Source organism: Neovison vison, chromosome 1, assembly GCF_020171115.1.
Source record: "Neovison vison isolate M4711 chromosome 1, ASM_NN_V1, whole genome shotgun sequence".
Taxonomy (NCBI): Eukaryota; Metazoa; Chordata; class Mammalia; order Carnivora; family Mustelidae; genus Neogale; species Neogale vison.
The window spans coordinates 184597861-184622297 of NC_058091.1; the positions used below are offsets into that span (position 1 = coordinate 184597861).

General features: G+C 36.8%; 1 protein-coding gene across 1 annotated transcript in view; it reads left to right on the forward strand.

Moving 5' to 3' along the window:
• The window catches only part of TMEM232 (transmembrane protein 232), a 289360-nt gene extending 265219 nt beyond the window's left edge, over nucleotides 1–24141 (forward strand). Inside the window, exons 12-13 of the mRNA XM_044266111.1 lie at nucleotides 21546–21639; nucleotides 23532–24141. Of these exons, the coding sequence (XP_044122046.1) occupies nucleotides 21546–21639; nucleotides 23532–23723 (286 nt within the window). The 3' untranslated portion in view covers nucleotides 23724–24141. The remainder of the gene's footprint in view (nucleotides 1–21545; nucleotides 21640–23531) is intronic.
• Nucleotides 24142–24437: the final 296 nt, after the last annotated feature.

A 24437-nucleotide genomic window follows, 5' to 3' on the forward strand; every position in this document is an offset into this window, starting at 1 on the left:
AAACAAAGGAACTATACAAAAGTAAGATGACATTAATTCATCCTTACCCATCAATAATTACTTTAAATGTAAATGTACTAAAATTTCCAATTAAAAGCTACACAGTGACTGAATGAATAAAAAAAAGACCTACTATATGCTACCTACAAGAGACTCGCTTCAATTCTAGAGACACACAGAGAGTCAAAATAAAGGGATGGAAGAGATGTACCATGCAAATGAAATTTTAAAAAAAGGTAACTATAATGCCATTGTCCAAAGTAGACTTCAAGTCAAAAACTGTAACAAGAGATAAGGCTATAACTTAATGAAAAAGGGGTCAATTCATCAAGAGGACATAACAACTATAAATTTATATGCACCCAACATTGGAGCACCAAAATATATTAAGCAAATACTAACAGATCTGAAGGGAGAAACAGACAATACAATAATAGTAGGAGACTTTAATACTCTACTTTCAACAATGCATAGAACATCCAGACAGAAAAATAAAAAGGAACACTGGACTTAAATTATATTTTATACCAAATGGACCTGACATTAACACAATATTCTACCTAACAACAGCAGAGTACCCATTCTTCTCAAGTTCACCTGGAGTGTTCTCCAAGAGAGATCAGATGTTAGCCAACAAAACTTGTCCTTAGCAAATTTAAGTGGACTGGAATTATACCAAGTAGTTTCTCCAATCACAATGTTATAAAACTAAAAACAAGTAACAGAAGAAAAACTGGGATTTCACAAATATGTGGAAGTTAACATACTCCTGAACAACCAAAGGAGCATAGAAGAAATCAAATGTGAAGTCAAAAAATACCTTTAAACAAATGAAAATGGAAACAAAACCTAGCAAAATTTATGGTATACAGCAAAAGCACTTCTTCTTTTTTTTTTTTTTTTTTTTTTTTTTTTTTTTAGCAAAAGCACTTCTGAGGGAAGTTTATAGTGATAAACATCTATCTTAAGACAAAAAGATCTCAAATGACCTACCCTAATATTTCAGGGAATTAGCTAAAGAACAAAATAAGCCTAAAGTTAGCAGAAGTAAAGAAACAGCAGATTAGAGTAGAAATAATAGAGACCATGAAACACTAGAAGAGATTAATGAAGCCAAGACTGTTGTTTTGAAAAGATTAAAAAAAAAATGACAAGTCTTCATCTCGACTTCTCCACCAAAAGAGAAAAAACTCAAACAAATAAGATAAATAAATGGCATTATACAAGATACTACAGAAATACAAATGATCAGGCACCTGGGTTGCTCAGTCAGTTGAGCATCTGCCTTGGGCTCAGGTCATGATCCTGGAGTCCTGGGATTGAGCCCCACATCTGGTTCCCTGTTCAGCAGAAAACTGCTTCACCCTCTGCCCCTCATCTCACTTGTGTTCTTTCTCTCTCCCTCTCTCAAATAAATAAATAAAATCTTGAAAAAAAAGAAATACAAAGGATCATAAAAGACTACTATGAATAATGATATTGCAAAAAATTGGATAAACTAGAAGAAATGGATACATTCTTAAACTATAAAGCTTGGCAAGAATGAATCATGAAGAAATAGAAAATATGAATAGACAATAAAAGTAAGATAATTGAATCAGTAATCAAAAAACAAAACAAAACAAAAAAAACCTCTCAACAAAGAAAATCCCAGATCAAACATTTAAAGAATTAACATTAATCCTTCTCAAAGTTCTCCAAAAAAACTAAAAAGAAGAGAAGAGTCCTAAGCATTACCATAATACAAAAGCCAGTTAAGGATGCTACAAGAAAAGAAAAGTACTGGTCACTTACCCTAATGACTATAGATGCAAACCAGATTCAAAAGCACATTAAAAGGGCCATACATCATGATCAAGTGTGATTTATCCCTGGGACACAGGGATGTTTCAACATATGTAAATCAATAAATGTGATAAAACACATTAACAGAATAAGATAAAAATCATATGATCTTCTCAATAGACGCAGAGACGACATTTGACAAAATTCACTTTCATGATAAAAATACTCAACAATTGGGTTGAAGGAACATGCCACATCATGACAAAGCCCATAAATGACAAACCCACAGCTAACATTGTATTCAATGGCAAAAGCATACTACTGGAAGTCCTAGCCAGAGCAAATAAGCAAGAAAATGAATTAAACTGAGGGTTTTGGAGGGGAGAGAAGTGGGGGGCTAGGTGAGCCCGGTGGTGGGTATTAAGGAGGGTATGTATTGCATGGAGTACTGGGTGTGGTGCATAAACAATGAATTTTGGAACACTGAAAAATAAACTATTAAAGTCAGAAATAAAGTACTTAAACTGTCTTTGTTTTGCAGACAACTTGATCTTATATATAGGAAAACAAAAAAGGATCCATGAAAAGCCATTTGAACTAATAAATGAATTCAGTAAAGTTGCAGGATACAAAATCAACATACAAAATCAAGTGCTTTTCTACACTGACAATGAACTAGGTAAAAAACCACCTTTTACAAAAGCATCAAAAGTCATAAAATACTTAGGAATAAATTTAATCAAAGAGGTGAAAGTTCTATACACTGACAACTTTAAGATATTGATGAAAGAAACTGAAGGTGACACAAGGTAAATGGGAAGATATTCCATGCTTAATATTAGAATATTTTAACATTGTAAAAATGTCCATACTATCCAAAGCAATCTATTGATTCAACGTAATCACTCTCAAAATTTCAGTGAAAGTTTTCACAGAAATAGAGAAAAAAACCCTAAAATTTGTATGAAATCACAAAACACCTCCATGAGGCAAAGCAATCCTGAGATCAAAGTTGGAGGCATTACGCTTCCCAGTTTCAAGCTATACTACAAAGTTATAATTATCAAAATGGTATGGTACTGGCATAAAAACAGAAATAAGGACCAATAAAGCAGACTCAAAAGCCTAGAAATAAACCCAGGCATATACAACTAACTAATATTTGACAAGACAGCCAAGAATACTCAGTGGAAAGAAGAGTGTCTTCAATAATTGGTGCTAGGAAAATTGGATATTCATATACAAAATAATGAAATCAGATGCCCCTTTTATACCACTCAGAAAAATTAAAGAGAGATGGATTAAATAAAGACTTACACATAAGAATTGAAACTGTAAAAGTCCTAGAAGAAAACAAGAAAAAAGCACCTCGACATTGGTCTTGGTAATGATTTTTTTTTTTTTTTGCATCTGACATGAAAAACACAGGAAACAAAAACAAAAATAAGGAAGTGGGACTACATCACAGTAAAAAGCTTCTGCACAGATAAAGAAAGAGTCAAAATATGAAAAGGTGACCTACAGAATGGGAGGAAATATTTCTAAACCATCTATATGATAAGGAGTTAATATATAAAATGTATAAGGAATTTATATAACTCAGTAGCAAAAAATCAATCCAATTGTAAAATGGGCAAAAGACTCAATTGTAAAATGGGCAAAAGACCCAAAAGACTTTTTTTCCAAAGACCTACAAATGGCCAATAGGTACAAAAAAAAAAAAAAATGTGCTCAACATCACAAATCATCAGAGAAATGGATATCAAAACCACAAAGAAACCACACTTGTTAGAATATCTGTTATCAAAAAGACAAAAGAGAAGTGTTGGTGAGAATGTGGAGAAAATGGAATCCTTGTGCACTCTTGATGGGAACTTAAAATGAATACAGCTGTTATGGAAAATAATATGGAGTTTCCTCAGAAATTAAAAATAGACCTTCAGTGTGATCCAGCAATTCCACTTTTGGGTAAATATCAAAAGGAAACAAAATCATTACCTCAAAAAGATATCTGTACCCCCCATATTTACTGCAGCACTGTTTACAATAGCCAACACATGGACACAACCTAAGTGTCCACTGACAGATGAATAAAGAAATGTGGTATATACACATAACAGAATATTATCCAGCCATAAAAGAAGAAGAAGATTCTGCCATTTGTGACAGCAAGGGCTGAACTTGAGGGCATTATGTTAAGTTAAATATGAAATAAGCCCAAGAGAAAGACAAATACAATATCATTTTACTTATATATGGGATCTAAAAAAGCAGAACTCATAGAAATAGAGAGTGGATTGTTATTTGCTGGGGGTGGGAGTAAGGAAGAAATAAGATGTTGAGCAAAGGGTATAAATTTGTAATTATTAGATGACTAAGTTCTGAAGATGTAATATATAGCATGGTAACATTGTTAACATAGTTAGCAATGCTGTGCTATATATTTGAACTATGTTAACAGTAGATCTTAAATGTTCTCATCACATACAAAAACTGTTAGTTGTGTGAAATGACTGAGGTGTAAACTAATTTTGTGATAGTGGTTTTCTAGATATATATCTGTATTTAATTATGTTGTATACCCTAAATTTACACAGTGTTATATGTCAATTATATATCAATAAACTTGAAATAAAAAGAAAAAACTTCAGTAGATCAGAGGAAGTCTTTGAGGAAATAAGTTTGCCAGAGAGAGTATTCTGGTAGCCAAATAATGAAAATTTAAACATCCCAAAAGGTGGGGGGGAGTATATAATTGGAACAAGTTTGGAGTTGGTGATAAGTGATATCCACGGTGTTTTTGAGGATCATAAATCTATGATGAATCAAAGTCTATTAGAAAAAATGCCAGCCCAATGAGTCTGGGCACCCAATTTCTCTGCAAATAGATAAATGTGGGATAAAGGCACAAGTTGTTCAATTGCTAAACAAAGTTGTAATTCTGTGGGTTGTTTAAATAATACAGTATGTTTTCCTCATTGGGTAATTCCATAGGTTATTTCAGTCTGCCTGAGATAAAAGCAATATTTTACCTACTGAGTTGATACTTCAATGCTGAATCATAGCTCAGAGTATGAAATTCAGGAATAAAGAGGCCTTAGATTTGGTCATGCCACATGTTCCTGGGGAATACCTCTTATGTGATGGGTGTTCACTCCATACCTGTATATCCTCAGAAGACCTTGGAAACCTGAAAAACCATAACTCTGTATAAGGAACTATGTTATCCCTTGTTTTTGTTTACTAAATATTGTTGTACCTTTCTCATCCTTGACATATTAAAGAAACAGAACATGTCCTAAATGTCTTTTCTTAAGTAGAGAATCATCCTATTGGGACAACCGTGCATAACTCATGCAGGAAACTTTCTCTTACTCTCAGACTATATTAAATGATGTCACCTCCTACTTCTGTAGTTTGTATAAACCTACTTTCCTATTTTACAGCAGTTTTTTTTTTCAATGTACTGTAGCTATCTGTTTGCCTGTCTACATCCCATATGAACACTAAATTTCTAGAACACTGTATGCAAATTTTTTAAAAAATGATTTTTCCCCAGTCCTTATAATAACATCCCCCTTGCAATAAATGTTAAATAAATGAGTGGATGAGTGAATAAATGAGTCACAAACTCTTCTCTTAGATGTATTCTAGATTCTATCCTTCTGAACCTATGTACTTCTCGTATGAGTCCTTTGTTTTCTTCATCCCTGGCTTCGTTCTTGTTTTGTCACCTGTAATGGGTTGAACTGTATCCTCCAAAAGATATGTCCAAGTTCTAAGCCCCCATACTTGTCAGTGTGATTTTAGTTGGGTACCTAAGGTAAAGATCTCAAGATGAGATCACCTTGAGGAGTTAAGGTGGCAGAGTAATAGGAGGACCCTATGCTTGCCTCATCCTTCAAACACAGCTAGATCAATACAAAATCATTCTGAACACCCAGGAAATCCACCTAAGGGCTGAGAGAACAAACTGCACAGCTTGAGGCAGAAAAGAGGCCACATTGTGGAAGGTAGGAGGTACAGAGAAGTGATTTGGAAGTGAAAAGAATCACGGGGTTGTGCAGGGGAAGAAGCCCTGCTTAAGAAGAGGGGAGAGTGAGAGGAAGAGAGTGAGTGAGCGAACAAGTGAGAACAAAGCACAGGGCAAAGCACTGCACAGGAGAAACACTTCGCAAAACCACTGACTAGGACAAGGAATTTTTATAAGAAGCCACAAGTTTTTATAAGAAGTGGAACTCAGTGTCTCAAGTTTTAGAAGTCCCTGCTATCACCTGGATGGTTCCTGGAAAGTGTAGTGGTGCTCCTATAGAGAAGGAGAGCAGAGGCTCCAGAGCAAACACAGTGGGGACCTCCTGGGTTGTACTGGGAGAGAAAGTTACCCTTCTTGGAGTGCATTTTGGAGAGGTTGCACTGCCTCTCTGGGGACAAAAGAACAAGCAGGCACCATTTAGCTGCCCATTCATTAGCTTAGGAGCACAGGCAGCTGCTAAGGGTAGCTAACCTGGAAGTCAGTTTTTTGCTGCACCTTAACATAAACTCCAGTCCCCTCCACATTCATTAGACTGTCCTTCTAGGAGAAAGCAGCACAAGTGACAGCCCAGCAAGACCCTCTGCCAGAGGATCAGTACAGGTCCATGTCACGTGAGGTCCCTAAAATTTGAAGTTTTGAAACCCAGCCAACCCGCTTGGATAAAACATAGAAGCTCTGGGCTTCCAGCTGGGTAGATAGATCAGATACAGGGTAAAGGCAGAGATTTGAGGGACGCCTGGGACAAATGAGGGAAGATTGTTCACTCTTCTGTGAGGGCTTCCTAAATAGTAGCAGGTCCAAATTCCACTGTGGACAAGAGAGCTATTTTCACTCCTGTCCATCAGCACAGGCAACTTCAGTGAGAGGCACAGTGCTCAGAGTAGAGGCTTGAACCACTTACAACAAGCCCCGCCTTCTGCACCCTGTAGGTACTTTTTCTCTGGGCAAGAGTGTCTAAAGGAAAAGCAGCAGTGGGCCCCTCCCCCAGAACACCAGCACCACCACCTCTGCCCCCAGAGGCTCACAAACAAGTCTATTGACCATAGACAGCTGCAAAGCTCCAGCCCTAGGGGAAAACAGGATCTAGTTTCTTTTAACAAGCAAACACTTAATTAAAACTCACCATACAGTGGAAAAGGTCCAAACACTCACCCCTGTAGAGAAGGAGAAACTGCAGAGGACTGGCCTGAGGGAAGGAGCAGCCAAAGCACAAGAGAAGAGTGAACAGCATATACCAGAAACACTTCCTGAAGCCCCAGGCCTTGCACAGCCTATGACCTCTTGTTTTTATAGCCATTTCTCTCAGGAACAGGAAACAAAAGAGGCTTTCCTAACCCACAGAAGACAGAGAAACCCAGATAAAATGCCAAGATGGAGGAATTCATCCCAAAAGAAAAAAGAAGAGGTCACAGCCAGGGATCTACTCAAAACAGATTTAAGTAATATGCCTGGACAGAATTTAAATCAGGAATCATAAGGATACTAGCTGGGCTTGAGAGAAGCCAAGAAGACACCAAGGAGTCTCTTACCACAGAGATAGAAGATCTCAAAACTAGTCAGGCTGAAGTTTTTTAAAAAATGCTATAACCAAGATGAAAAACTGACTAGACGTAATGATCACAAGGATGGAAGAGGCACAGGAATGAATAAGTGATATGTAAGATAAAATTATGGAAAATAGTGAAGCTGAAAAGAAGAGGGAAAGAAAAATATTGGATCATGACTGTAGACTTAGGGAACTCAGTGACTCCATAAGACATAAAAACATATCCTAGAGGTACCAGAAGAAGAGATAGAAAAGGGGCAGTTTATTTGAGCAATTTATAGCTAAACCCAAATCTGGGGAAGAAAATGGACATCCAAATCCAGTGAACTCCCACCAAAATCAACAAAAGCAAGCCAACACCAAGATACATTGTCACACTAAATTTTTCAAAATACAGAGATAAGGAAAGAATCCTGAAAGCAGCAAGGGAAAAGAAATCCCTATTCTACAGGGAAGACAAACAAAGTTAGCAGCATATCTCCCCACATGGAAACTGGGCAGGCCAGAAGAGACTTGCAGGATATATTCCACCAGTTGAATGGGAAAAATATGCAGCCAAAAAGACTTTGTCCAGCAAGGCTATCCTTCAGAATAGAAGGAGAGATAAAGAGGTTCCCAGACAAACAAAAACTAAAGGAGTTTGTGGCTTCTAAACCAGCACTTCAAGGAATAGTAAAGGGGACTCTTCGAGTAGAAAGAAAGACTAAAAGCAAGAAAGACTAGAAGGGAACAGAGAAAATATCCAGGAACAGTGACTAAACAGGTAATGCAATGGCAATAATTCATATCCATCAATAATCACTTGGAATGTAAATGGACTAAATGCTCCAATCAAAAGATGTGGGGTATCAGAATGGATTGAAAAAACAAGACCCATCTATTTGCTGCCTACAAGAGACTCATTGTGACCTAAAGACACCTGCAAATTGAAAATGAGGGGGTGGAGAACTATTTGTCATGGTAATGAACATCAAAAGAAAGCTGGAGTAGCCATACATATATCAGACAACTAGATTTTTAAATCAAAGACTGTCACTAGAGATGAAGAAAGGCACTATATTACAACAAGGGGGGGTCTATCCAACAAGAAGATGTAACAATTGTAAATACATATGCCCCAACTCTTAAATACCCAAATATAGAAATCATTGAATAACAAACAAACATAAAGAAACTTATCAATAACAATACAATAACAGTAGGGATTTTAACATTCCACTTACAACAATGGACAGATCATCTATGCAGAAGATCAACAAGGAAACCATGGCTCTGAACGACACATTGGACCAGATGGACTTAACAAGTATATTCAGGACATTTCATTCTAAAGCAACAGAATACACATTTGAGTATACGTGGAACAGTCTCCAGAATAGATCACATACTGGGTCACAAATCAGGCCTCAACAAGTACAAAAAGATTGAGATCATACCAAGTATATTTTCAGACCACACCACCATGAAACTTGAAGTTAACCACAAGAAAAATTTAAAAAGACCAAAAGTACATGGAGGTTAAAGACCATGCTACTAAAGAATGAATGGGTCAACCAGGAAATTAAAGAAGAAAGAAGAAAATACACAGAAACAATTGAAAATGAAAACACAATGGGGGAGAACCTTTGGGATGCAACAAAAGCAGTCATAAGAGAGAAGTACATTGTAATACAAGATTACCTCAAGCAAGAAAATGGTCAAATACACAATCTAACCTTACACCTACAGACACTAGAGAAGGGAAAGCAAAGTCTAAAGCCAGCAGAAGGGAAATATTGAGGATTAAAGCAAAAATAAATGATATAGAAACAAACAAAAACAGTAGAAAAGATGAATAAAACTAGGAGCTGGTTCTTTGAAAGACTTAACAAAACTGATAACCCTTTAGCCAGATTTATCAAAAATAAAAGAGAAAGGACCCAAATAAATAAAATCACAAATGAAAGAGAAAAGATCACAACCAACACCACAGAAATATAAGTAAGCGATTATGAGAGTATTATGAAGAATCATATAGCAATCAATGGGGCAATCTAGAAGAAATGGATGAATTCCTAGAAATATATGAACTACCAAAACTAAAATAGGAAGAAATAGAAAATATCAGTCCTATATCCAGCAAAGACAGCAAATCAGTAGTCAAAAATCTCTCAGCAAACAATGTCCAGGGCCAAGTGGCTTCCTAGGGGGATTCTATCAAACATTTAAGAAAAGTTCAGGGGCGCCTGGGTGGCTCAGTCAGTCAAGTGGCTGCCTTTGGCTCAGATCATGATCCCAGCATCCTGGGATTGAGCCCCGTATTGGGCTCCCTGCTCAGTGGAGAGCCTGCTTCTCCCTCTGCCTGCTGCTCTGCCTGCTGGTGCTTTCTCTCTCTCTCTCTGTCAAATAAATAAATAAAATCTTTAAAAAAAAGAGTTCATTCCTATTTTTCTCAAACTGATCCAAAAAATAGAAATGATGGGATCAAAAAAATAGAAAGGAGGACATTTGTCATATTGAACACTGGGTGTTGTATGTAAGTGATGAATCATTGAACTCTACTCCTGAAAAAAATAATGCACTGAATGTTAACTAATTAGAGTTTAAATAAAAATTAAAGAAATATATAAAAATATAAGTGGAAGGAAAACTTCCAAACTCATTCTAAGAGGCCAGCACTACCTTGATTCCAAAACCAAAGACCCCACCAAAAAGGAGAATTCTAGGCCATTATCCTTGATGAACATGGATTCAAAAATTCTCAACAAAATACCAGCAAATTTAATCCTGCAGTACATTAAAAGAATTATTCCACAGTCAAGTGGGACTTATTTCTGGGCTGCAAGTCTCATTTAATATTTGCAAATAGATCAATGTGATACACTACATTAATAAAAGAAAAGATAAGGCCACATAATCCTCTCAATAGATGAATAAAAAGCATTTGATCAAGAACAGAATACATTCTTGGTCAAAGTTCTCAACATAGTAGGAATAGAGGGAACATACCTCAATGTCATAAAGGCCACATATCATCCTCAAGGGGTAAAACAGAATTTTTTCTTCTATGGTTAGGAACAAGATAGGGATGTCCATCTATTCTCACCACAATTATTTACCACAGTATTAGAAGTCCTAGCCTAAGCAATCAGAAAAGGAACAGAAGAAGTCATCCAAAATGGTAAGGAAGAAGTCAAACTTTGACTGTTTGCAGATGACATGATACTGTATGTAAAAAACCTGACAGACTCCACTAAAAATTGCTAGAACTGATACATGAATTCGGCAAAGTTGTAGGATAAAAAAATCAATGTACAGAAACCTGTTGCATTTCTTTTCACCAATAATGAAGCAGCCAAAAGAGAAATCAAAGAATTGATCCCATTTACAACTGCACCAAAATCCATAGGCTACCTAGGAATAAACCTAACCAAAGAGGTAAAAGATTTGTACTCTGAAAACCATAGAACACTTATGAAAGAATTTGAGAATTATACAAAGAAATGGAAAAACATCCCATGCTAATGGCTTGGAAGAACAAATATTTAAATATCTATACTACCCAAAGCAATCTACAGATGCAATGTAATCCATACCAAAATACTACCAGCATTTTTCAGAGCTACAAAAAATAATCCTAAAATTTGTATGGAATCACAAAAGACTCTGAATAGCCAAAGCTACCTTGAAAAAGAAAAGCAAAGCTGGAGGCATCATGATTCTGGACTTTAAGCAATATTATAAAGCTGTGGTCATCAAGATAGTATGGAACTGGTATAAAAACAGACACATAGATCAATGGAAGAGAAAGTCCAACAGAAAGTCCAGCAATGAACCCACAACTATATGTTCAATTAATCTTTAACAAAGTTAAGAATATACAATGAAAAAAAAGATAGTCTTTTTAACAAATGCTGTTGGGAAAACTGGACAGCCACATGCAGAAGAATGAAACTGTACCACTTTCTTATGCCATACACAAAAATAAATTCAGAGTGGGTGAAAGACCTAAATTTAAGACAGGAAACTATCAAAGTCCTAGAGGGGATGACAGGCAGCAACCTCTGTGACATTGGCCATACCAACTTCTTGCTAAGACACATCTCTAAAGGCAAGGCAAACAAAAGCAAAAATGAATTATTGGAACTTCAAGATAAAAAGCTTCTGCACAGCAAAGGAAATAATCAACAAAACTAAAAGGCAGGGCGCCTGGGTGGCTCAGTGGGTTAAGCCGCTGCCTTCGGCTCAGGTCATGATCTCAGGGTCCTGGGATCGAGTCCCGCATCGGGCTCTCTGCTCAGCAGGGAGCCTGCTTCCCTCTCTCTCTCTGCCTGCCTCTCCATCTACTTGTGATTTCTCTCTGTCAAATAAATAAATAATAAAATCTTTAAAAAAAAAAAAAAAACTAAAAGGCAACCTGCAGAATGGGAGAAGATATCTGCAAATGACATATTTGACAAAGGGTTAGTATCCAGAATCTATAAAGAACTTATCAAACTCAACATCCAAAAACCAAATAATCCAGTCAATAAGTGGGCAGAAAACATGAACAGACATTTTTTTTTTAATTTTTTTATTTGACAGACAGATCTCAAGGAGGCAGAGAGGCAGACGGCGGGGGGGGGGGAGGGGAAGCAGGCTCCTGCTGAGCAGAGGGCCCAATGTGGGGCTCGATCCCAGGACCCTGGAATCATGACCTGAGCCAAAGGCAGAAACTTTAACCCACTGAGCCACCCAGGTGCCTCTGAACAGACATTTCTTGAAAGAAGACATACAAATGGCCAACGGACACATGAAAAAGTGCTCAACATCCCTAGCTATCAGGAAAATACAAATCAAAACCACAGTGAGTTACTACACCTGTCAGAATAGCTAAAATTAACAACATAGGAAACAACACATCTTGGGGAGGATTTGGAGAAATAGGAACCCTCTTATACTGTTGCTGGAACTGTAAACTGGTGCAGGCACTCTGGAAAATAGTATGGAGGTTCTTCAAAAAGTTAAAACTACCCTACAGCCTAGCAATTTTACTACCAGGTATTTACACAATGAATACAAAAATACTGATTTGAAGGGGCACATGCACCCCAATGTTTATAGCAGCATTGTCAACAATAGCCAAATTATATAAAGAGCCCAATGTCCATCAACTGATAAATGTATAAAGAAGATGTGTTTTGTCTCTCTCTGTGTGTGTATGCATATATATAAAATGGAATATTACTCAGCCATCAAAAACAATGAACTCTTACTATTTGGAAGGACATGTATGGAGCTGGAATGTATTATGCTAAGTGAAATAAGACAATCAGAGAAAGACAAGTATCATATGATTTCACTCAAATGTGGAATTTAAGAAACAAAACAGAAGAATGTAGGGGAAAAAAAGAGAGGGAAGCAAATCATAAGAGACTGTTTTAGAGTTGATGGAGGGGACGTGGGTTTGGGCTAAATGGATGATGGGTATTAAGGAGGGCACTTCTTCTGATAAGCAATGGGTGTTGTATGTTAGTGATGTATCACTAAATTCTATTCCTGAAATCATGTTAACTAATTAGAATTTAAATAAAAACTTAACAATAAAAAGATCACCTTGAAATCACGTGTGAAAGAAAAATTATCCCAGAAATTAAAGAAGATTTTATTCAAGTCTTGGAATAGAGGAGAGAGATTGAATTCAACTCCCATGAAACAAAAGACAGGAGGATTTTCAATTGCTGAGGTGAGGTAGTGGAAAAGTACCAGAGGATGTTAGAGGAGAGGGTAGTCAAGGCAATGAGGTCATCTATGCTTGCTCTCTGTCACTTTCTAACTTAGGCTCCCACTCTACCACAAAGACTAGAAGATAGGGGCACTATTTATCTTGATTGATTACATTTTAAAGGGATGGCCAGGGGCCTAGCATCAGGAAGAAGCCTATCTAAGGTCTGGTCAAGCTTAGAGGAAAGTTGAGGCTCTCTTTCTCATGTGGGCCTTAAACCCAATGACAGTGTCTCCTTATGTTCTTACAAGAGAAAGAGAGAAAAGACATACAGAGAGAGACACCAAAGGAGAAGGCCATGTGAAGACAGAGAAATATGAGTGTGTTGTATGCATAATCCAAGGAATACTAAGGATTTCTGACAGCCATCAGAGGCTAAGGGAGGCATGGAATATATTTTCCCCGGAGCCTCCAGAGGAACCAACCCTGCCAATACCTTGATTGAGGTCTTTTGGATTCAAGGACTGTGAAAGAATGGATTTTTTTAAGCCTATTAGTTGTGGTAATTTGTTATGGCAAACCTAGTATTGTTATATAACAGCTTTCTGACAGGTTTCTTTCCAGTTCCCATTGAACTCCAAACATCAAAATCGTACATCTCATTAATGACTTAATTGTTTTGTACTCTATTCCTTTTTAAAATTTTCTCTCATTTTTCCTCCTTATTAAGTACCAGCCAAAAGCCATGGCTTCCTCCTTTACATTCTTTTAATAATGCTGATGATAAGAATGATACAGCTGAAACTTATTTAGTATTTGTTCCACCAAACAAGCTTTATGCATTTTCCTTTCTAAATCTCATCAAAACAAGGCAAGTACTAGTATTTTTTATATTAAAAATGGAGACATTGAGGAACAGAGGGATTAAATAGTACTAAGTGGCAGAATGAAAATTTGCTTTGAGATCGGACTACAGATTTTACTATATTTTTCAGTTTATATCATTGAATGTTTGTTTCATGTTGCCTTCTAATAACTATGCATTTTTCTTTTTTTTATACATTCAACAGAGATAACAAAAATCAGATGCACAAGCATATCCATTTAATCTTCCCTTTTAAAGGTTTTCTAATATTATTTATATTGTGATGCATTTCTTTCAACTTTTATTAATTCAGGAAAGAATTGAGGCAAATTGTGTGAATACTTTTAACCTATAAGTAATTTAAAAGTTCTGTCTTATTGAAAGAGCTGGCATGACATTTTCAGAGCACTAAACGAGAAAAACATGCAGCCAAGAATACTATATCCAGCTAGGCTATCATTGAAAATAGAAGGAGAGATTAAAAGCTTCCAGGACAAACAAAAACTGAAAGAATTTGCAAACACCAAACCAGCTCTACAGGAAATACTGAAAGGGGTCCTCTAAGCAAAGAGAGAGAGCCTACAAGTGGTAAATCAGAAAGGAACAGAGACAATATACAGTAACAGTCACCTTACAGGCAATACAATGGCACTAAAATCATATCTCTCAATAGTTACCCTGAATGTTAATGGGCTAAATGCCCCAATCAAAAGACACAGGGTATCAGAATGGATAAAAAAAACAAAACCCATCTATATGTTGCCTCCAAGAAACTCATTTTAAACCCGAAGACACCTCCAGACTTAAAGTGAGGGGGTGGAAAAGAATTTGCCATGCTAATGGACATCAGAAAAAAGCAGGAGTGGCAATCCTTATATCAGATCAATTAGATTTTAAGCCAAAGACTATAATAAGAGATGAGGAAGGACACTATATCACACTCAAAGGATCTGTCCAACAAGAAGATTTAACAATTTTAAATATCTATGCCCCCAACGTGGGTGCAGCAAACTATATAAACCAATTAATAACAAAATCAAAGAAACACATCAACAATAATACAATAATAGTAGGAGACTTTAACACTCCCCTTACTGAAATGGACAGATCATCCAAGCAAAAGATCAACAGGGAAATAAAGGCCTTAAATGATACACTAGATGAGATGGACATCACAGATATATTCAGAACATTTCATCCCAAAGCAACAGAATACACATTCTTCTCTAGTGCACATGGAACATTCTCCAGAATAGATCACATCCTCGGTCCTAAATCAGGACTCAACCAGTATCAAAAGATTGGGATCATTCCCTGCATATTTTCAGACCACAATGCTCTGAAGCTAGAACTCAACCACAAGAGGAAGTTTGGAAAGAACACAAATACATGGAGACTAAACAGCATCCTTCTAAAGAATGAATGGGTCAACCGGGAAATTAAAGAAGAATTGAAAAAAATCATGGAAACAAATGATAATGAAAATACAACGGTTCAAAATCTGTGGGACACAACAAAGGCAGTCCTGAGAGGAAAATATATAGCGGTACAAGCTTTTCTCAAGAAACAAGAAAGGTCTCAGGTACACAACCTAACCCTACACCTAAAGGAGCTGGAGAAAGAACAAGAAAGAAACCCTAAGCCCAGCAGGAGAAGAGAAATCATAAAGATCAGAGCAGAAATCAATGAAATAGAAACCAAAAAAACAATAGAACAAATCAACCAAACTAGGAGCTGGTTCTTTGAAAGAATTAATAAAATTGATAAACCCTTGGCCAGACTTATCAAAAAGAAAAGAGAAAGGACCCAAATCAATAAAATCATGAATGAAAGAGGAGAGATCACAACTAACACCAAAGAAATACAAACTATTATAAGAACATACTATGAGCAACTCTACGCCAACAAATTTGGCAATCTGGAAGAAATGGATGCATTCCTAGAAACATATAAACTACCAAAATTGAACCAGGAAGAAATAGAAAGCCTGAACAGACCCATAACCAGTAAGGAGATTGAAACAGTCATTAAAAATCTCCAAACAAGCAAAAGCCCAGGGCCAGACGGCTTCCCGGGGGAATTCTACCAAACATTTAAAGAAGAACTAATTCCTATTCTCCTGAAAATGTTCCAAAAAATAGAAATGGAAGGAAAACTCCCAAACTCATTTTATGAGGCCAGCATCACCTTGATCCCAAAACCAGACAAGGATCCCATCAAAAAAGAGAGCTATAGACCAATATCCTTGATGAACACAGATGCAAAAATACTCACCAAAATACTAGCCAATAGGATTCAACAGTACATTAAAAGGATTATTCACCACGACCAAGTGGGATTTATCCCAGGGCTGCAAGGTTGGTTCAACATCTGCAAATCAGTCAATGTGATACAACACATCAATAAAAGAAAGAGCAAGAACCATATGATACTCTCAATAGATGCTGAAAAAGCATTTGACAAAGTACAGCATCCCTTCCTGATCAAAACCCTTCAAAGTGTAGGGATAGAGGGCACATACCTCAATATCATCAAAGCCATCTATGAAAAACCCACCGCAAATATCATTCTCAATGGAGAAAAACTGAAAGCTTTTCCACTAAGGTCAGGAACACGGCAGGGATGTCCATTATCACCACTGCTATTCAACATAGTACTAGAAGTCCTAGCCTCAGCAATCAGACAACAAAAGGAAATTAAAGGCATCCAAATCGGCAAAGAAGAAGTCAAATTATCACTCTTCGCAGATGATATGATACTCTATGTGGAAAACCCCAAAGACTCCACTCCAAAACTGCTAGAACTTATACAGGAATTCAGTAAAGTGTCAGGATATAAGATCAATGCACAGAAATCAGTTGCATTTCTCTACACCAACAACGAGACAGAAGAAAGAGAAATTAAGGAGTCAATCCCATTTACAATTGCACCCCAAACCATAAGATACCTAGGAATAAACCTAACCAAAGAGGCACAGAATCTATACTCAGAAAACTCTAAAGTACTCATGAAAGAAATTGAGGAAGACACAAAGAAATGGAAAAATGTTCCATGCTCCTGGATTGGAAGAATAAATATTGTGAAAATGTCTATGCTACCTAAAGCAATCTACACATTTAATGCAATTCCTATCAAAGTACCATCCATCTTTTTCAAAGAAATGGAACAAATAATTTTAAAATTTATATGGAACCAGAAAAGACCTCGAATAGCCAAAGGGATATTGAAAAAGAAAGCCAAAGTTGGTGGCATCACAATTCCGGACTTTAAGCTTTATTACAAAGCTGTCATCATCAAGACAGCATGGTACTGGCACAAAAACAGACACATAGACCAATGGAACAGAATAGAGAGCCCAGAAATAGACCCTCAACTCTATGGTCAACTAATCTTCGACAAAGCAGGAAAGAATGTCCAATGGAAAAAAGACAGCCTCTTCAATAAATGGTGTTGGGAAAATTGGACAGCCACGTGCAGAAAAATGAAATTGGACCATTTCCTTACACCACACACAAAAATAGATTCAAAATGGATTAAGGACCTCAATGTGAGAAAGGACTCCATCAAAATCCTTGAGGAGAACACAGGCAGCAACCTCTTTGACCTCAGCCGCAGCAACATCTTCCTAGGAACATCGCCAAAGGCAAGGGAAGCAAAGGCAAAAATGAACTTTTGGGATTTCATCAAAATCAAAAGCTTTTGCACAGCAAAGGAAACAGTTAACAAAACCAAAAGACAACTGACAGAATGGGAGAAGATATTTGCAAACGACATATCAGATAAAGGACTAGTGTCCAAAATCTATAAAGAACTTAACAAACTCAACACCCAAAGAACAAATAATCCAATCAAGAAATGGGCAGAGGACATGAACAGACGTTTCTGCAAAGAAGACATCCAGATGGCCAACAGACACATGAAAAAGTGCTCCATATCACTCGGCATCAGGGAAATACAAATCAAAACCACAATGAGATATCACCTCACACCTGTCAGAATGGCTAAAATCAACAAGTCAGGAAATGACAGATGCTGGCGAGGATGCGGAGAAAGGGGAACCCTCCTACACTGTTGGTGGGAATGCAAGCTGGTGCAACCACTCTGGAAAACAGCATGGAGGTTCCTCAAAATGTTGAAAATAGAACTGCCCTATGACCCAGCAATTGCACTACTGGGAATTTACCCTAAAGATACAAACGTAGTGATCCAAAGGGGCACGTGCACCCGAATGTTTATAGCAGCAATGTCCACAATAGCCAAACTATGGAAAGAACCTAGATGTCCATCAACAGATGAATGGATCAAGAAGAGGTGGTATATATACACAATGGAATACTATGCAGCCATCAAAAGAAACGAAATCTTGCCATTTGGGACAACATGGATGGAACTAGAGCGTATCATGCTTAGCGAAATAAGTCAAGCGGAGAAAGACAACTATCATATGATCTCCCTGATATGAGGGAGTGGTGATGCAACATGGGGGCTTAAGTGGGTAGGAGAAGAATCCATGAAACAAGATGGGATAGGGAGGGAGACAAACCATAAGTGACTCTTAATCTCACGAAACAAACTGTGGGTTGCTGGGGGGAAGGGGTTGGAAGAAGGGGGGTAGGGTTATGGACATTGGGGAGGGTATGTGCTTTTGGGTAAATTGGAAGGGGAGATGAACCATGAGAGACTATGGACTCTGAAAAACAATCTGAGGGGTTTGAAGTGGCGGGGGGGGGTGGGAGGTTGGGGTACCAGGTGGTGGGTATTATAGAGGGCACAGCTTGCATGGAGCACTGGGGTGGTGAAAAAATAATGAATACTGTTTTTCTGAAAATAAATAAATTGGAAAAAAAAAAGTTCTGTCTTATTTATCTTTTTTCTTTAGGATTTTTTTTTTTTTTGAGATAGAGAGAGAGTAAGAGAGAGAGAGAGAGAGAGAGAAAGAACGCACAGGCAGGAGGAGGAGAAGAGGGAGAAGCAGACTTCACACTGAGCAGGGAACCTGATGCAGGGCTTGATCCCAGGACCCTGTGATCATGACCTGAGCTGAAGGCAGCTGCTTAACCAACTGAGCCACCCAGGCACTCCTTATGTATTATTATTATTATTATTATTATTATTATTATTTTGTAGCATTTAGCACAATCCTTTGAATGTTAGAAGTACCCAAAATTTCATTAAATGAATATAGTTAACCCAAGTATCAGCTCCCAGTTGTCCCCCAGTTTCCCAGCATTCTAGGACTGTATTTTCCTTCAATATTTTAATATAATGGCACAGGTCCCTATTGTATATGCAGTGGAATGCCCATTGCTCTTCTGCCCCTCAGTGCTTCCGAATCTCAGGAGTTGGGAGAGGGGTCTATATATGTTCCCTGCTACCTACCACTTGAGTTGTTTTCCTTTTGAACTCCTGCTATTAGCTTCATTCTGTGACTTGTCTCCTGAGACTGCCATCCTCTTGTCCTAGGCACTGTTCCACTGACAAGAAAGTGCTATCTGGTAGACTCCTGCTGATTGTCTGGAGTGTAAAGGGGATGAAATCATTTCAGACTTATTCATCCAATAATTCAGCAAACATACAAACATTCATTGAGTGTTTCATAGCACTGTGCTGGGCACGGGGAATACCAATGATAACCAAACAAATGCAAGTTCCCACATTCATGTAGCTCATACTCAAGTAAGAAAAACAAAACTCCCACAGATGCACATATGAATATAAAATTACAACTGAGGTAAGTGTGATGAAGGAAAGCCTATGGTAGATTGAGAACTACGGTAGTGGCTTGAACAGAGAGCAGAAGGATAAGTACGCATTAGCCAGACCTGTGGCAGAGAGAGTTGGGGGATATGGGCACTGAAGCAAGGATGACAGCACATGCAAACAAACAATAGCAGGGTGAAGCAAGGTACAGTGCAGCAACTATAAAAAAGCCCATTGCTAGGGATGCACAAACCTGGGCCAAGAAAAGAGAGGAGTGAGTCTGGAGAAAACAAGTAAAGTCACTTTACCAATGGCACAGTCTTCTTCAGGCTTCTTTAACAACAAATGGGATTTTTTTTTCCAATTTATTTATTTTCAGAAAAACAGTATGCATTATTTTTTCACCACACCCAGTGCTCCAGGGAAGCCGTGCCCTCTATAATACCCACCACCTGGTACCCCAACCTCCCACCCCCCCGCCACTTCAAACCCCTCAGACTGTTTTTCAGAGTCCATAGTCTCTCATGGTTCACCTCCCCTTCCAATTTACCCAAATTCCCTACTCCTCTCTAACGCCCCTTGTCCTCCATGCTATTTGTTATGCTCCACAAATAAGTGAAACCATATGATAATTGACTCTCTCTGCTTGACTTATTTCACTCAGCATAATCTCTTCCAGTCCCGTCCATGTTGCTACAAAAGTTGGGTATACACTATGGAGTATTATGCCTCCATCAGAAAGGATGAATACCCAACAAATGGGACCTTAATTCTAAAGTTAATTGAGAGTTAGTGAACAGTTCAAATCAGGGGATTGACATGATACCGTTTGTATTTTGAAAAACAACAACAAAACCTCTGGCTACTATATATAGACAAGAACTAAAAGGGTGAGGCATAATGCATGTTAGGGATTCCTAAAAGGAAGTTTCGATCCATCATCTAAGATGATGGCTTAGAGTAGGGAAATGATGGTAGAGATGAAGATAAATGGTAAAGTTTGAGAAGTATAATGCAAGAGAACCTAGTGATATGTGGGAAGCATAGGATGTCAAAAATATAAAGTTTGCTAAAAATGGTATAGGCAGCAAATTGCAAAAAAAATACGTGTCCAACACTGCAGTCTTAAAAAGTAATCAGACTTTTGAATATGGGAAATTTTCATGAGCTATATCTCTTCTTAGCCTCTTGCCTAAGAGTTTTTCTTTATACCTACTTACTTCCCTTTAAAACCACATTTTCTACCATCATTTTGTTGCTTTACATATTTCTAGACTCACAATCATTTCTTCATAATAACTTTAACATAATACACCTATTAAGTGGACAGTTTAGCGGTAAATCTCCACTACTTTAGGGCCTAGATTTGCACTGCCAACACTTCTATTGAACTGTTGCTAAACTGTCTGCCATAGTTTCACCCTTAGCACTGAAAAGACCTTGGGGATGTACTGAAATCAAACTTTTTTTTTTTTTTAAGTATATCTTAGACCAAATTCTTAGGCTTAGACTTTCACCAAAACTTCCACAGTCACAAAGTTGTGTGTGACTGTGGTTACTTTCATCTCCCCATTGAGTCAAATTATTTCAGGCTTCTTTTAACCCTTCATATCCTAACATCTCCTGTTATTGAACAGATGTAGTATTTATACCTCCTAGAAGAAAATTACTTTTTTTTATTATTTTCTAGTTCTCATACTATATATATATATGTATTCCCTATCCTTCAAAATATCAGTTTAGGTATCCCAAAAGGGCTTACAGAAACTAAAAGCTATATATAATTTTCTACAAAGAACAGAATAACTGAAGTACTTAATGTTAACAAGGTAGAATCAAAATGCTTAGTATGAAATGACTTCCAAATCCATACATTTCTTGGAGAAGGAGTATCTATACCTAATATTGGATTTCTTCTTTTGTTCTTTTGAAGGGAACATCCTTTTGTATCAGAACTTCCCCTGTTTTCTTACCCGGATTTCTTCACCAGGGCTGATGAAGAGTTGGCAAGAATCATTGACCATCATGTAAGACTGAATTCCTTAAATTAGCAACAAAAGCTTTGTTCTTTAAAGGCACTTTGAATTAGAAAGTATGGTTCTGAGACTGAGACATTAACACGTGGAACTTAAAAATAAGGCCATGATTGGACTTTGCCAAACTTAATTATATCTTACTGTGCTATCTATATACTGTACTGCCTTTATTGGGTTACAGCAAATTTGGCTTTCTGTCATTTGTGAAATACTAGCTCCATCCTGTTTCCTGAATTAGTACTGATTTCTTGGGACAAAGATCTGATTATTGAACACTGATGTCTTTTAAACAGTGTAGTTTTTGTAACAGAACAAAAATCTTTTGACTCAATTTTTGATGACCATTCTTTACCCTTGAAATATAAGATGGGCTTTAATCACTTTATTCTTGATATGACTTAAACAAGCAGTGACCATAGAAAATTATTCACTTATGACACTTTAATTCACTGGGCTATATTTAGATGATGATTTCTTAGGAAATCATTTTATAACTGTTTCTTTTTAGGAGTAGAGTTGGAATAGGAGAAAAAGTATTTTCTGTTTTTCTTATAATTCAGTATGGACTAAATAACATATAGAATGTGTTTAAGTTCTTAAGAATTAGACTTCTGTTGATTTTTCACAATGTAAAGATCAAGGTCATGAAGTACACTGAAATCTCTTATATAAGGTAGTTTAGTTGTTTTTGTTTATAGATACGGTCATTATTACACCAACCACCACTTTTATGCTACAACATAAGATCAGTAGTTTTGTCAAACAGAGTAGTATTCAGTTTTATGACAAAAATTATGTCACAGATGGCTACATAGTTATCAAAGTAACTTTGTATTTAAAATTTAACTGGGAATAAGAAAAGTGAATATGATTTTATTAAACTTTTAGTTTAATATTTACTCTGAGTATGTTTAAAAATAACCTTATTGCCTTTGGAAGGCTGAGAGATTTGTTGTAAATTCTGTGACTTAGTCCTGCTTATTAGTATCTATATACCCCAAATAATAGTTATAATCCAGCATTAGTATGTAGTAATTTGTAAGTTAACTGATAGGTCATTAAGCATAGTCTGGTTGTCTGTGAGTATGGATGGGCTGAGGATAACAAAATAAATAAGCAAGGGTATGAAGTATCTTTTGCAATTTCCAACATTTCATGCCAAGGGTCATTCTGTCCCGAACTTTTTTACCCAGCTTGAAGACAGATTACCACCTCTTTCACCACTTCCGTCATTAAAGATAGTAGAAGGGAAGTAGGGTCCTCATGATGATGATGTTTGGTTGGCTTGCAGTCCTTATTTCCAAGTACTGAATCCTACAACTTTTGCCTCCACATAATGCTGTTATTGTCAATAACTAGCATGTTTCATGGAGATGAATCCCTTAGAAGTCTTTGTATTTGTCTGTTGCAGAATCAGCATTTGTCTGCCCATCAGTTTCATTTTCTATCCAATATGTAATCACAATTTTGCCTTTCACCTTAATTTGTTTTTTCTTTTTGTTTTGCTTTGGCTTGATTTTTCATTTTATGATTCCATGCTATCATGTAAATACCAATATTGATTAAGAAGTGAAATTCCTTTGTAATATAAAAATGTAAACCCTATTGTCTCTTCTTTTTAATGGTTTATTATTATTAAAAACTTTAAGAGCGAATATGGTTTCTTTTGTTTTGTGGGGTAGGGAGTGAGACTTACATAATTTCTAATAGAGGGCTTGCATATTTTTCCAGTTATTTTTGGGTTTAAATTCCTCAAGAATATCTATGAGAAAAACTGAGAAGATAATGGGATATGGAATCTGCATTTTGAAAAGATAAATTGATATATTTATTCATTTTTTCATGAAAAATCATATGTAAATGACACTTTCTCTCTCTGACAGTGGCAGAAAGAGCTGAAGATTCGACAGAAAGAAGATGCAATATGTGAGGCCCAGGAACGTAAAGACAAAGAGTTAAAGGAAAAAAATCACTTCAGAGAAATTATGAAGAGAAGAGAAGAGAAACTACACAAGCAAACCAAACCCTATGAGCTTCCTCCTAGGACTGAAGTAATTTCATTAGAAATAACATAACTCCAAAATTGAAGTCCATATGCCAGAAATTGCATGAAAGAGAGCAAGATAGCTAGATGTTAGGAAAAACTTCTTCTAATTAACTAGAAGCCATTTCTTCAGAGATGTTATCCTGGTGCAGACTCTTTAATAGTTTTATCTTCATCCTAAATTAGCAGCTCTTAATCACATTTGAGTGAAGTGATTTTACTAGTTAAACATTTTCAAGAGTATGTCTAGAGCTCTTCCTAATTGACTTTTTTCTTTTGATCATACTGCATCTTTAATGATTCTCAGAGTATTGATTTTCAGTGGACCATTAGATGGAAATGGATTGTAAATTATTAATGAGTCGCATTTAAGAATTATTCCTTGAAAATAGAATGAGCACCAACTGATACTCCTATGTTAACTATTATTACAAATAAAAGAAGTAAGGCACCTGGTTGGATTTGTATTTCATAGCCAATGCCGCATCCAACTCTAGGTCAGAAACTTGAATTCAGTGAAGTACAGTAGATAAATAAACCTAAGCAGGCCATTCATCTCAGGATGATTTGATCTTTGGTGGATACCAAAGGAGACCCCTGAGTGACAGTGGTTTTACCTTGCCAGATGAGTTTATAAGGGTGGATCTGGATGGTTTTAGAAGGTAACAGGAACACTTACCAGAGGGAGTCAGCCAATTACAGGTGATTTTTAAAAGGCACTTCACTTCTGAAACTCTCAATCTAT